Source organism: Plecotus auritus (genome assembly GCF_963455305.1).
Source record: "Plecotus auritus genome assembly, chromosome: 4".
Classification (NCBI taxonomy): Eukaryota; Metazoa; Chordata; class Mammalia; order Chiroptera; family Vespertilionidae; genus Plecotus; species Plecotus auritus.
Genome location: NC_137775.1, coordinates 112,093,927 through 112,109,541, shown reverse-complemented (window position 1 = coordinate 112,109,541; position 15,615 = coordinate 112,093,927). Strand labels below are relative to the sequence as shown.

The 15,615-nt window shown below is 43.2% G+C and overlaps 1 protein-coding gene across 3 annotated transcripts in view; it reads left to right on the top strand.

Annotated features, from left to right (window-relative positions):
* The first annotated feature begins 356 nt into the window (after positions 1-356).
* SAMTOR (S-adenosylmethionine sensor upstream of mTORC1) overlaps positions 357-15,615 on the top strand; it is a 142,561-nt gene continuing 127,302 nt past the window's right edge. For 2 of the 3 annotated variants that reach the window (XM_080663769.1, XM_080663768.1), the window contains exon 1: positions 357-658. In XM_080663769.1, the coding sequence (XP_080519895.1) occupies positions 499-658 (160 nt within the window). In that variant the 5' untranslated portion in view covers positions 357-498. The remainder of the gene's footprint in view (positions 659-15,615) is intronic. The other variant, XM_080663770.1, reaches the window with a different exon arrangement.

Below are 15,615 nucleotides of genomic sequence, written 5' to 3'. Positions count from 1 at the left end.
AGACCCTAGCTTCATCACACCCGAATATATCTGGCAGGAGGTGGACGTGAAAACATTGGACGTCAGAGTGATGTCAAAACCAAGCACACTCAGAAGCGCAAGCGCGTGGCCCACAGTGCTTTTCCGCGGTCTCATCACAGCGCGTGCCCATAAAATCCGGGGGGGCGGGGAGACAAGAGGAGGGTGGGGTTCACTGCTCCCACCTCCTCAGCGGCTCTCAGCTTGCCAGCCCCGCCTCCTTCAGCTGCCACCCTCCCAGACGCCGAGCGCCCCCGCGCCCTGGTGCCTCCGCATTGGCTCGTGGTGCTGTCCGTCTCCCCCAGCCCTCGCAGCCCACCAATCAGCTCTGCGCATCTGGGTGAGCCTTGCCCTTGGGCCGGACTCGCCCCGCGGCTCGAGCCCTACGGCCTCTTTCCACGGCCGCCCCCGCTGCAGCCTCCTTCCCCACCTCCTGCGGCGGGAGGACGTCTACGCGGGCCGAGGGGCGGCGGTGGCGAGATGGAGCTTGGGGCCGGCGGCCGCGGCGCCGTTCGCAAACACGGGGCAGGGCCCGCGAGCCCTCCGCCGCTCGAGGAGCAGGAGCGGAAGCGGGAGCAGGAGAAGCTCTCCGGGGTGGTGAAGAGCGTCCACCGGCGGCTCCGCAAGAAGTACCGGGAAGGTAAAGAGCTGAGGGGGGACAGCGGGAGGCGGGGGTGGGAGAGGGGGGCGGGAAAGGGGGAGCTCGTCGCCCCAGCCCTTTACCACCTTTACCCTCCCCCCAGGGGACTCCATTCCTATCCGAAGGAGCTGAACGTCAGCCCCTGGGAACGCCGCTCGCCCAGGCCCGGACCCCCTTCTCCGAGGGCCCTTCTGGGGAGCTCCAGGCCAGAGTGAGAACTCAGCCCCACCCCCCACCCCCACCCCCAATCCCAATCCCCAGCCCCTAGTGGTGCCGATCCTTGTCGCTTCACACGTACACCCTCACAGGGGAAGTGGAGGTCTCGTTGGGAGAGACGAGAAGGTAAACCAGGACCGCAGGTCAAGTCCCTTTAGAAAGGCGGACTGAGGAAGCCCGAGTGCGGCGCGCTGGACCAGCCTGTGGGATTTGCTGCCATCGAGCCGCCTTCCTAGGGCTTCACTCCTGCGGGTTGCAGGGCTTCCAAGTCAGCAGCCGCTTAGCTGACTGGACTTCCCTTCACCCCACTCCCTGGACTTCAGATGTCTGATCTTCGTGTTTATTTAGGCAGAGGACGAAGAGATCTTGGGCAGGTTCTCAAAACGGCTTAGCTTTTGATTCAGCATCCCAAGGACCCATGCTCTGGAGAAGCTGGCAGGCTGGGACCCTCCTGTGGGACATCATAAGCAAAGGAAGAAGTCTTTGCTTGTGCCTCAGGAGTGTTTATAGTTGGGGTTCACAGTTGTCCTTGGCGTTTTTAAACATAGGCTAATTTACAGTAGCTGTCCTCCTATATAATAAAAGCCTAATATGATAATTGTCCGCTCAGCCATTCAACCAGTCAAAGCGTAATATGCTAATGGTATGCTAAGGCTGCTCAACTGCTATGAGGTGCACTGACCACCAGGGAGCAGATTCTCTGACCGGTAGGTTAGCTTTCTGCGGGGGTCTGGCCCATTGGCATTGAGCAAGATGGGCCGGACATGCCCTGGAGCCCTCCCGCAGCCCCTCCCTGGCTGGCCAACTTCCCATGTCCCTCCCTGTTTCTGATCATGCTCCGGTGGGGTCCCTCAGCCTGGCCTGCGCCCTCTTGCAATTCGGGAACCCTTGGGGGATGTTGGAGAGCTGGCTTCAGCCCGATGGCAGAACGACTGGTCGCTATGATGCGCACTGACCACCAGGGGGCAGACGTTCAACACAGGAGCTGCCCCCTGGTGGTCATTGCGCTCCCATAGTGGGAGCGCTGCTCAGCCAGAAGCCAGGCTTATGGCTGGTGAGCACAGCGGCAGTGGCAGGAGCCTCTCCCACCTCCGTGGCAGTCGGACATCCCCCGAGGGCTCCCAGACTGCGAGAGGGCACAGGCTGGGCTGAAGGACACCTCCCCCCCCCCCCAGTGCACAAATTTCGTGCACCAGGCCTCTAGTTTTATAATAATACACTGACTGAAAATTCCCAGTTTTTCCGTATGCTCAGGAGAAATTTTAAAGATCAAAATGAGAGATAACTCTCTACTTGCTATCGATTAGCTTAATTGCAAACTGAAAAGTTGGCAGTCTTCTGGTGTTGATAATTTAGCATTAGGAGCAAAATTATGAGTTGATGAAACAGTCGTGTAAGATCATGTTGATCTAGAAGATTAAAACTAAGTGTCTTTGTTCCTTTGAATATAGTTGAGATATGTTTTATTTTTCAAACTCTTTAAAGTAAAAGTTTCCTTCCTTGACAACTCAAGCCTAGCATTTTATATAGCTACTTAAATAATAGTCTCAAAGATGGCCTAGAGTTATTGTTTAGTAGATAGCAATAGAGACATCAGGTATAGTTATGTTGTAATTTGTTTTTTAAAAGAATGTTTTAAACCACAACCCACAACTTATTCAATAAAATGACTATTTACCATAGCAACCATTCTTGATATTCAGAGAATGAACTTATATAATGGCATTCAGGCCTGGCCAGCATGGCTTAGTGGTTGAGCATCAGCCTATGAACCAGGAGGTCAGGGTTCGATTCTGGATAAGGTCACATGCCTGGGTTGTGGGCTCCATCCCCTTTGTGGGGTCTGCAGGAGGCAGTCGATTGGTGATTCTCTCTCATTGACGTTTCTGTCTCTTCCTCTCTGAAATCAATAAAAAAAAAAAGTATTTTTTTTTAGTACAGATTCAGCACAGATTTTTATGTTTGGAGAAATAAGGAAATAAATGGACACTTTCCTTTTATTTATAATGCTATTTTGTACAAATTTAAGAAAGTATATCTTTTAAAGAAAAAAATGACTAGCATATAATTCAGTTTCCATGTTTACCTTTTAATAATTTTATTATCTACCTAATGAAAGAGTAACATGCTAATTGACCGTACCTTCACTACGCCTACCAGCCAATCAGGAGTGAGTATGCAAATTAACCCAACAAAGATGGTGGGTTAATTTGCATACGCAAGCGCCCAGTGGCTGGAGTCGGGGCAGTCAGCACCACCCCAGCGCTCTGGGCCTCGGGGCAGCATGGGAAGGCGGAAAGGCGGCTCCAGCCAGAGCAAAGGCGGTGCCGGCAGCCAGGGGAAGGAAGGCCCATTCTTACACGAATCTTCATGCATCGGGCCTCTAGTTTATTCATAAATGCATAGGTTTCACTTAACACACTGCTAATGTTTAATGTTTTCAAGTGTTGTTTATACTTGCTTAGTTTCCACGTGTTGAAACATGTCTATAAGCTTGAATATTAACCAAGGGAACACTGGTTATAATGAGAATAGGTAATTGGAAGTTACTAGAACTAAAATAGGTACATCTATAATAATCTATAATAATAAAAGCAAAATATGCTAATTAGACCAGATGTCTTTCTGGACGACCTGGACGAAGCTGGGGCTGCAAGGGAAGCCTGGGTCCTGGGTGCTGGAGGGAAGCTGGTGCCAGCAGCCAGGGGAAGGAAGGTCTACTCTTGCATGAATTTCGTGCATTGGGCATCTAGTGTAGTTCATAAAGTGAATGATCTGGTGTGCTTCTGAGCAGGTAAAGTCCTGGCAATCTGTAAATCTTTGAGACTGTTCTTTAGGTATCTTAATGCCCTGAATTTCACCAATGATCTAGACTTCTCTAGGCTTTATCCCAGTGATATATGAAGCCCCATCAGTGACCTAGCAAAATTAAAGATCCCAATGAGCATGCCTTCTTTCCTTTATTTCTGATATGTAGGTCAAATCGTAGTTATGATTTGAAAAAATCTGAAAAAGTCTGATGACAATTTTCAGTGTTTTTCTTTGAGATCTTACTATTGTTATAATACCGATGGTCCCCAGTCTGAACATATATTGTACATGTTCATTTGCAAGTCAGCTGTGGTCATAAAGTAATATAAATAGGGCTTAGGTGCTTTACACAGGCCTACTTAATTAGTAACATACATGAATCTCTAATACCAATAACTGGAAACTACACTCCTTTTATAACAATACTAGAGGCCCAGTGCATGGATTCATGCACCGGTGGGGTCCCTCGGCCTGGCCTGCGGGGCCGAAACCGGCTCTCTGACATCTCCTGAGGGGTCCCGGATTGCAAGAGCGTGGTTCTCGGGTGATGTGATGCACCCCGGAATTGGGTTCCCTCCTCTCTGGTTCCGGGTGCATTACCCAAGAACCGCAGCTGCCAAGTCACTGCATCTTGGCAGCTCCTGCATTGAGCGTCTTCCCTCTGGTAGTCACTGTGTGTCATAGCTACTGGTTGGATGGTCAATTAGGTTTTTATATATGTACATATATATAGAATCCTATCAGAAAATGGAGTGAAAATTCCAGCTTAGAATCTTGGAATGTTAGACTAGAAGGAGCCTTAGCATTTATCACTGATTCCCAGGCATGGCTCATCAGTAGCTTCATTTGAGTGCTTTTTAGAAAACTATGTTCCATTTCAGATGTACATTTTCAGAATCCTTGTTTTTGGGGTCTGGAAATTTGTCAGCCAGATTTTGGAGAGGTGATCTAAACTAATTCCTTCCCCTGTGTGAGTGAACTGAATCCCCAAAATATTAAAATAACTTGCTTGAAGTCTGGATAGCACATGATTAGCACTGTACATATTTTATGGGAATAATAGTCTTTTCTTCTCAATTACAAGCCTAATTGTGACTCCAAATGTTGGTGGAATGGGAGGGAAAATGGGAAGCAGGAAAGTGGCCCTAGAATTTGTGTTAGGTAAAAAGATATAAATTGATGGGAATGGGGCAATCCATTGGATAGGTGTAATTAGCTGAACTGAGGCTGTGCGAGAGATTGCAATCTCTTTGGGAAGAGATTGCAGGGAAGGAAATAAATTGGGATAGAATGAAGAAGGCGGCAAAACATTTACTGGATAGTAAGGACAGGAATGAGAACTGAATAATGAGTATAGGCTTGGATATATAATTTTTCCTTCTCTTATTTCTGGTAGTGGAATTGAAAATGAAGCAGGAAAAAGAATGAAAATAAGATTTTCCTGCTGTGGTAGAAAAAGATTTCCCTCCACCCTTCCCAATCCATTTGTGCAACTGATGCTTGTTGATGTAATGAGCAGTCTTGGGGTACTGGATAGTGGATAGACTAGTGGTAAAGACTAGCAAGTAGGTTTAATGCACTCTTTTCTTTGACCTCTTTTCCCCTCTCTACTCCATATTGCTGCCTGTCTTGTCGCTACTTAAAGGTCCTTTGTCAGTTTGTATCAGGGTAAAGTGAGAATTGGAGGTAAAGTTAGTGTTTCAGGCAGTGCTGTTATCTGAAGTAGTTGCCAAGAGGAAATGGTAAGGAAATGTCTAGCAGTAGTGATGAGAAGGAGTGTTTCTGGTGTCAGCCATTTGTAGATAAGGGACAGTCTTTTAGATTGAGTGTATGCAGATACGTGTTTTCTATCTTTGCTATACAGAATTTAAAAATAAGACCTCCATGTAAATAAAGAATACTTTAAATATAAGAGTTGTAGACAGCTTTTTAATAAGAAACAGCTAGTTTTGCTTTTCATAACTAATTGAGAACTGTATGGGGCCATGTATATTTTCAGTTGTTTTTGTATGATTTTTTTTCCATAATCCTAGTTACAGGCACCTCTCACAGACACCAGAGAAGTGGAGAGGTGTTATGGGACAGCCTCCAGAATTGGAGGGAGAGGGTTGTTCTCAACTTCTTGTCCTCTCGTACAAATGAATTTAAACGACAAAACTCCAGTTGATTGCATTGTGATAAGCCAATTTATTAAAGCAATTTAAGCAAGCAAAATTATTAAAGAAGCAAGGCAAGCAAATATATTTCATTTCATCCAGCTCGGAGCGCAGATAGACTGTTCCAGCTAATCCGAAAAACAGATGTCTGTTGCAGGTTCAAGGAGTTATATACCCTCCTGTCTATAGGTTTCAAAGATTCTTTTGCTGAATATCTTGGTATAGATTAAGTCTCAAGATACATTTTTATTCCCAGAATTCATAAGAAGCAACTGGCAATTTTATCTTGCCTCGCCCCGAGACTGCTGGCTTCTCTGTTAGGGATTAAAAAATAAAACTGCCCCTTTTCCCTTTCTCCTTTTGCCCTCCCTTCCTTCATTCTTTTCTTACAGAGGCTTTTTAAACCATTTGCTCTCACATGTACTTGGCTGAGGAAGATAATGGCTTGTTATCTGTAGGCCAGCTGCACATTGCCCACACTGTTTGGCCTTGTTTTAACTTTCCTGTCTCAGTTTCCCCATTCCTCCTGCCCTGGAATTTTCCTAGCTTCTTATCCTGAAATTCTAGTCACATAATTCTGTTAATATAGTGAATGTTATTATGCTTGGCATCTTCTCTTTTTCCAAAGTTAAAGTATCCATGTAAAAATTCCAAGAAAATGTAAAGGCTGTGGTTGTTAGAAATGAAAGTATGATCTCGATTCAATTTAGTTTTGATTTTTTTAACCTGTCTTGTGAATATGTTTACTTTAGCAAATTTCATTAATTTATTTAGTCTCTGAATTTACTTATTTTATATGCCTAACTGATCAAAGCAATTCATCACATAAACCCATGCAGTTTATTAATTAATCAGAGAGAAAAAAGTACATGTTAACCTGGTAGCAGTGATAAGTATTCTCAAGGTCATGAGATTATGGCTGATCTTTTCTCCTTTTCTGCATTAAAAAAATCATGTTTTCATAGCACTGACAATACAAAAGTAGTTAAAACAAACAAGACTGATACTGAAGCAGAAAAGGAAAACACAGGACAGGTTGGTTCTTAAGACTAAATCCAGAAAAAATTGTGTTACAAAGATTAGCCATTTTTTTAGTTTTTTAAAATTTTTTATTCATTTCAGGGAGGAAGGGAGAGGGAGAGAGAGATAGAAACATCAATGATGAGAGGGAATCATTGATCGGCTGCCTCCTGCATGTCCCCCACTGGGGATCGAGAGCCCCAGCCCAGGCATGTGCCCTTGACTGGAATTTGAACCCGGGACTCTTTAGTCTGTAGGCCGATGCTCTATCCACTGAGCCAAACCAGCTAGGGCAAGATTAGCCATTTTGAGCAGTATTTTAAGACTGAACAACTAAATAGCCAAGTTTAGATGTTTAATTCTTGTTGATTATTGAAATTGTTTTTCATAGTTTGGGACAAAGGGTGAGTTAGATTAGTGGTTCAGGATCAGCTGAAAAATATATTTGTAATTGATTATTCTTTAGCAGACACCTAAAACAAGAGAGTTGGAGAAAGGGAAAATCTTTTGAATTAGAGATACTTTTAAACTAAACCCAAAAGGTCTAAAAATGAAGGAATGAATGTAATGTTAGTGAACTGCCATTCTAGCAGATGAAAAAAATGAAAAGAGTTTAATAATCACTAACAATCCTATCTAATAAAAGAGTAATATGCAAATTGACTGTACCTCCGCTACACCCACAAGCCAGGCCCACCAGTCAATCAGGAGCGAGTATGCAAATTAACCCAACCAAGATGGCTGCGGCCACGGAGAGAGCAGGAGGCTTGGATTTCCCCGGCAATGGAGGAAGCCAGGCTTTCCTCCTGCCCTGGCCTGCCTTGGCCTCCGCTTAAGGCTACAAAGTTTAATTATAGTAGATAAATAAATACCAACAAAAATGGCTGCAGCCACCGAGCGAGCAGGAGCCTTGGCTCCACTGAAGGCTTACAAAGTTTCAATTATAGAAGATAAATAAACCCCAGATACCAGGGCCTCCACTTGGGTCGCCAGGGGGCGTGGCCAGCCTGCAAACCACCACAGGCCCTTCGCCCAGGCCGCCCCATGCCCCAAGGGAATCCCCACCCTGATCCGGGACACTTCAGGGCAAACTAGTGGGCCCCCATCTGTGCACCAGGCCCCTATCCTCCTATCTAATAAAAGAGTAATATGCAAATTGACCAACACTCCAACACACAAGATGGCTGCCCCCATGTGGACACAAGATGGCTGCCACAAGATGGCCAGCTGGGGAGGGGAGTTGGGAGGGACCAGGCCTGCAAGGGAGGGCAGTTGGGGGTGATCAAGCCTGCTGGGGAGGGCAGTTAGGGGCAACCGGGCCTGCAGGGAAGGGCAGTTAGGGGGGGGACCCAGGCCTGCAGGGGAGAACAGTTGGGGGGGACCAGGCCTGCAGGGGAGGGCAGTTGGGGGGGGATCAGGCCTGCAGGGGAGGGCAGTTAGGGGTGACCATGCCTGCAGGGGAGGGCAGTTAGGGGTGATCATGTCTTCAGGGGAGGGCAGTTAGGGGTGACCAGGCCTTCAGGGGAGGACAGTTAGCGGTGACCAGGCCTTCAGGGGAGGACAGTAAGTGGTGACCAGGCCAGCAGGGGAGGGCAGTTAGGGGCAATCAGGCTGGCAGGGGAGCAGTTAGGCATCAATCAGGCTGGCAGGGGAGTGGTTAGGGGGTGATCAGGCTGGCAGGCAGAAATGGTTAGGGGCAATCAGGAAGGCAGACAGGCGAGCAGAGCAGTTGGGAGCCAGCAGTCCTGTATTGTGAGAGGGATGTCCGACTGCCCGTTTATGACTGATCCTACCAGGATTGGGCCTAAATGGGCAGTCGGACATCCCTCAAGGGGTCCCATATTGGAGAAGGTGCAGGCTTGGCTGAGGGACACACCCCCCATGCACAGATTTTGTGCACCAGGCCTCTAGTAAAAGATAAAGGGAAATGTGACTGATAAACAGTCACTTCATTTAGGAGCACATAGTATTATAGTTGATTTTGTTTTTGTTTTTTAGTTTTCTTTGTATTAAGACATCTTTTTAGGGAATGTTTTACATTTCAAAAGATATAGTAAAAAAAGTATTGGTGTAGATTCTTTGTTTTGTGGGGAAAATATGTAACAACACATGTAGTGGATCTCAGTCTTAATTCCACATTAGTGTCAACTATAGAACTTTGTGTAACAGGTAACTCTATTATTTTAAAAGTTGTAGATTATACAGTGGACAGAGGTGTTGAGGAACACTGAGCTAATAAAGGACTGTATATTGGAGAAGGAATCTAGAAGAAAGATCAGGTAAGAGACAGGAATGTGATTTAGAGTTAATAGCATAAATAACAGTAGTGATCATGAAAATAGACAAAAAGACTTTCTGAAGTTCAGAATGAGGTGTTTTAGTTAAAGTAAAGAGGAAGAGTCAAAGATGATGCCAGTATTTCTTGCCTGGGAAAATATAAGTAGCCATCACCATCCAGTTTGAAAATGTGTGTGTTGGGATAGGGGCAAGGAGAACAGAGTAGAAAGCAAATTCTCTTGTCCTAAGGAAAGTGGTAATGATTTAGTATGGAATGTATCCCTTGGAAATGTATTGGAAACCCTCTCTTTGGAAGTTGAAGCGTTGATGAAGACAGATGAACTAACGGAGAGGACAGATCCTTGGAAGACACCAGTGTCCAATTTTACATAAATAAGTGCTCTCTTTCTACCTTGTGCTTTCATAGCACAGTTGCTCTTATTGTTTTTATCACTTACCAGTTCATTTGTCTGTCTTTCCCACTAAGCTTAGTTCCTTGAGTAGGACTCTGCATTTTATCTTTGTACTAGAGGCCCAGTGCACGATTTCGTGCACCAGTGGGGTCCCTTGGCCTGGCCTGTGGAATCAGGCCGAATCTGGCTCTCCGACATCCCCTGAGGGATCCCGGATTGTGAGAGGGTGCAGGCCAGGCCGAGGGACCCTACCGGTGCATGATCAGGGCCAGGGAGGAATGCGGGAGGTTGGTCAGCCAGGGTGGGACTGCGGGAGGGCTCTCGGGCATGTCCAGCCCATCTAGCTCAGTCCTGATCAGCCAGACCTCAGCAGCAATCTAACCTACCCGTCGGAGCATCTGCCCTCTGGTGGTCAGTGCATGTCATAGCAACTGGTTGACGGGTCGACTCTCTGCCCCCTGGTGGTCAGTGCACATCATAGCGAGCGGTTGAATGGCCTTAGTATTTCATTAGCATATTACGCCTTGATTGGTTGAATGGACGACCGGACACTTAGCATATTAGGCTTTTATTATATAGGATTCCTAGTACCTAGAATCATGCCTCATAGATTTAAGGCACACATACACAAAAAGAAAGAGGTTAATATAGATATTTTCTATAGTTTAATCTTTTATATTCATAACTTTTAAGTTTTAACTTTTGGATATCATTTTTTGTAATGAATTTATGGTTATATCTCCTTAAATTGAGTATGTTAGATTAATGTTACCCTTTTAAAAATGGCCCACATTATCATTATGAATAATATTCAATTTTCTGTATATAAAACTAAAATTTTTAGAATATAGATATAATAAAGTACTTCGTTCTTAATAAATATTCGATAAATGTTTGTTGCCTTATTTTACTGTATACTGTGAATTTTATTTCTTTTATCTGCTATTCCCCCTTTCCTACTCATTGGTTTCTACATACCAGTGTCAGCCAAATATTTAAAAATAAATAAAGTTTTGCCAAGTAAATCTCTGTACTTCAATTTCCTTATCTATAAAGTAAAATATCTGCCTTAAAAATGAGATAAAAACTGATAGGGGTGTTGCAATGGTGCATTGTGTGTCTCTATGTATGTTAGTATTAGAAGATGGTAATAGTTTTTTGTATCTATGTAAATTTACTTATATTCTAACTTAACAAAAAAAAAAATTTTGAAACACCAATATTAATCTCCTAAATGTTGTAGATGAAATTTATATTGACTGCAAAATTCAAACACCTGAGAACAGTTTATTTAAAACTGTACTAATTTATTGTGCTTTACGTGCAGATATACTGAAGCCCATTGTAAGGGTTATTTTAGAATTGATGGCTAATCCTCATTCCTTTAGAGAGGAAGGGTTGTCTGAGTATCCCTTATTCCCATTTATACAAAAATTCCTCTACTTTATAGAAATTCCTGTTCCTATCTATACAGAAATTAAGTCCCAGAAGTTGTTCATAAATCCTTTGTTTACATTAAATAAGTGATTTGTGTGGTTGTACACATATTGGTAAAGTTTCACGAGGGTATGACAGATGTTGATGCCATTGATTTCTCGCTTTTCTTGATTCTTTTCATTTCTCATACAGAATGTATTCAAAGAGTTTTATGTTTTGAATTAATGATTTTTATCATAAATATGTATATAGTAAGAGTGCTCCTAACATGGAAGATACACCATGAGCCAAATTGTGTTTGTAGATACAAAGTTTTATCTATGCAGTGTTTTTTTTTAATTAAATTTGACTCTTCAGTTTGCCCCTCGCCTCATTGCTTTGTATATTATTTCACCAGGTATTTGAGTTTACAACCTTGCTATAGACCTGTGATTGTGAACCATGGCTACAAAGTGGATTCATTCATCTGGGGAGTATTAAAATAAATGACCAGTTCCCACTTCAATTAAATGAAAATTCTGGGTGATTCCACTATGCAGTCAGAATTGAAACTATTGCTAGAAATCTAACAAATAATATTGTTGCAGGGATTAAATAACTGCATTTAACTGACAAAAGACCACTAAACAAGTGGCTAGTAGTGTCAGTGTATTTTGCTCTAGTGCAGAGCCTTGTTCATATCCATGAAAGTTTATCAATTAAAAACTCATAAGGAGAGGCAAGGTGGTTTAGTGTTTAGAAGCATAGACTTTGCAACTTGACTGCCAGGTTTGATGAGTACCCTTGAGAAGGTGACTTAATCTCTCTGTACTTCAATTTCCTTATCTGTAAAGTATGTGCCTTAATGGGTTGGTATTAGCATTAAATCAGTTAATATTTGTTAAGTACTTGTCAAACTTCCCCTTTGCAGTGCCACAAAGAAGGAAACTTGATTCAGTTCAAAACAGCTCAATTGTGATACAGCATGGCAGTGAGGTGGTTCTGGGACCAGGTCCCTTTTCAGTTAGTTATCCTTGTTCTGCTCTGGTCTGTTCTGTTGTGCCCTGCATTGGTCTGCTGTTTTCTGCCCTGCCTCACTCTGCACTGCTCTCCACCCAGGGAATCTTCTGTCTTTGGTGGAAAGGGAAAGGGTGCTCTCTGAACCAGAGGGGAGCTGGTTTATATAGACAGAAGTCCCTGTCCCTGGTCCCTGATAGGTCCATCCTCATGCAAATGAGGACTTCAAATCTTCCCAGTGTGGTCCAAAAGGCAATGTCTGGATTGGTCAGTGAAGATGCTGATGGGGATATAGTTGCACAGCTCCACTTAGATAAGGAATGTCTCAGTCCTGTTGGTTGAAATAGGATTTCAGGAACTCCTCAAGGGCAGGCTCAGAAGACAGAAACACAGTGTAGGAAGGCAGTTCAGTGCAGAGCTTAGTGCAGACTTCTCCCTGAAGTGTGGTTTGGGTGAGAGCCCCTTTTTAGAACTGCTAGGTTCTGGTTTTGTTTTGTTTTTAATTTAAGGTCAATTAAGCCACCAGGAGCCCTTCTTAGTAGCAGCTTCTTTCTCAGGGTTCACATACTTAAAGCAGCATCTGCCATTTAGGAAGTCTTAAATTTGTCAAATGTACAATTTAAAAAACAACAGAGGGAGTGGCTTAGCTTGTTGGAGCCTCATCCTGTATACCAAAAGGTTTCAGGTTTGATTCCCAATCAGGGCACACATCTAGGTTGCAGGTTCCATCCCATTTGGGGCACATAATGTTTCTTTTTCTCTCTCTCTCCCTCTTCCTCTCTCAAATCAGTAAACATATCCTCAGATGAGGATTAAAAAACCCACAGAAAACAGATGTATTGGTAGCCTGGATGCATTTAAGGACTATAACATTGAAGACTGAGTGATCCCTAGAATTTCTACCTAGACCAGTGGTCGGCAAACTGCGGCTCGCAAGCCACATGCGGCTTGCGAGCCGCGGTTTGCTGCCCTGTTGACTAAAGAGTTTGCCAACCACTGACCTAGACTCTGGATTCCAATAATTACAGGCTGTTGTTGTTCCTTGTGATTAAGCCCCTACTGTTCTGTAGTCTGTTCTCCAGTATTAGAATGACTGTCACATTTTTTTGCTCCCTTTTGCTTGCTACATTTATAAGTTTTTATGTGAAAGGTCTGATCTTTTTAATACATTTGAATATTGATTATCCCCACCCCCTATCCCCTGCCCACCAGAGAAATGACTGGATGTACGAAGCAGGTAGATGTTCAGGTGGTTTCTTCATTTTATTCTCAAGAGCTGCTTCAACACAAAACACCTTGGATATTTTGTCCCACCTTGAGGTGTGTCACTATATCAGGTGTTCAAGAATGCTAAGAAGGCTGGTCTGTGTGTAATTTAACTATGTTCTGAGACATTCTGGTCCTGAACACTTGTTTTAATGCTTTGGATTAGCTGCTGAACTTGTTTCTACTTGGCCATGAGGTTCTCTGTTTACTTCATATTAGAGGAAATGACTTTTAAAGGTTCTTTGAACTTGAACTTGGTAATCTGGTCATCTACAGATAATGTTTCTTGCAGCCTGTATTTGGTAATATGCCTAAATAAAAATCATATAAATTGTTAGTTCTGAATTTATAAAAGTTCAAGACTTGTTTATGATACTCAAGTAAATCTTTTTTTTAATTTTTAAAGAGAATTTGATGACCCTCAAATTTAATGAAATATAGTTTTAGTTTGTAACGTTTATGATGCATCATTTTTAAAAATTAAATTTATTGAGGTACAATTTTATGTCCAATAGGCTGCATCCATTTACAGTGTATAAATCAGTGGGTTTTGCCAGATGTATACGCTTATAAAACCATTACCAAAATCAAGATACAGAACATTGCCCTAACCGGTTTGGCTCAGTGGATAGAGCATCGGCCTGCGGACTCAAGGGTCCGAACAAGGGCACATACTTGAGTTGCAGGCTTGATCCTCCAGTGGGGGGCATGCAGGAGGCAGCCAATCAGTGATTCTCTCTCATCATTGATGTTTCTATCTCTCTCTCCCTTTCTCTCTTAAATCTATAAAAATATATTTAAAAAAGAGGTACAGAACATTTCCTATGCACCAATGCAGTCAGTCTTTCTCTCTACTCCTGTTTTACTAATCTCTTGTTATTACAAATTTGTCTTTTTCTTTTTAGAATTCCATTGCATGGATTTATGTGGTATCATATAGCATTGTATACCATTTAAGAACTAAAATAGTACAATGTTAATGTATAGTATCATGATTCACAAGGTTTTAAATCACCAGGAATAACAGCATGCTATTATTCTAAATTGGCCTCACATTTATTTTTCTTCTGTGCTTCACATCTTTTTAAAATGAGAATTAGAATAGAGTTTTTGGTAAAATCATTAATCTTAGAACAACCTATTTTTTTCACATGTAAGTACCTCCTTATTTATTTAGTGTTGTTACCAATAATTTTACCTTAAGTGTATAGATTTTCCAAAAAGATCTATGTACTGTTATCAAAGAATTTAGTGGAGGTGACTGCACTTGCAGTGCAAGTTTTTCTTTGACAGTAATGTGAAAAAAAAAAAAAACAATTCTAAATAATCTTAAAACAGTGAATAAAGTCTCCAGAATATTGACTCTGAACCTATTGCTTTTTTAAACCTTGTAACACTTTTTTTGAGAACACTATTTTGAAGTATTCAAATTTTACAGCATTTTCATCACTATTATCTGTTGACAGTTACCAACTGTAGTTTGAATTTAACTCTAGCAACTTACTGGATTTGTTTGTAATTTTGGTGTTTCCTATATTATTTGGGCATGGTGAAAATATAAATACTTTTTTTTCCCATTAATGGGGCACCATGATTAACTTCTATAGTTTATACAAGTTATAAGTCAAAAGTAGTCTTTGCCTTTCTAATGGGAGAATCATGCCTGGTTTTAACAGACAGTATATATAAATGAGAGTACTATAACTATGGCAGTTGGATATATGGGTGAATTGTAAGATGATCAAGGAGGAAGCAGATAAACTCTCTTGATTAATACGTGAGTTCAGTTTTGTTTTCGTTTTTCAATGTGTGTTTTTTAATTGAATTATTGGGGTGACATTGGTTCACAAAATCATAACATGTTTCAAGTGTACAACTCAATAAAACATCATCAATATTCTGCCTTAGGTGCCCTTTGCTCTCCTCCATCTATTCCCATCCCCCTTTCCCTCTGGCTATGACCACACTGTTGCCAGTGTCTATGTGTTTTATATACCTATATATGTACTAGTGGCCCGGTGCGCAAAATTTGTGCATGGGGCGGGGGGGGGGGGTGGGCCGTGTCCCACAACCCAGCCTGCACCCTCTCCAATCTGGGACCCCTCGGGGGATATCCCTCTTGCAATCCAGAACCGCTGGCTCCTAACCGCTCACCTGCCTACTGGCCTGCTCACCCCCAACTGCCCCCCCCTGCTGGCCCGCTCGCCCCCAACTGCCCCCTCTGCTGGCCTGATTGCCCCCAACTGCCCCCCCCCCTGCTGGCCCGCTCGCCCCCAACTGCCCCCCCTGCTGGCCTACTTGCCCCCAATTGCCCCCCCCCCCCCCCCGCTGGCCTGATCACCCTCAACTGCCCTCTCCTCCTGGC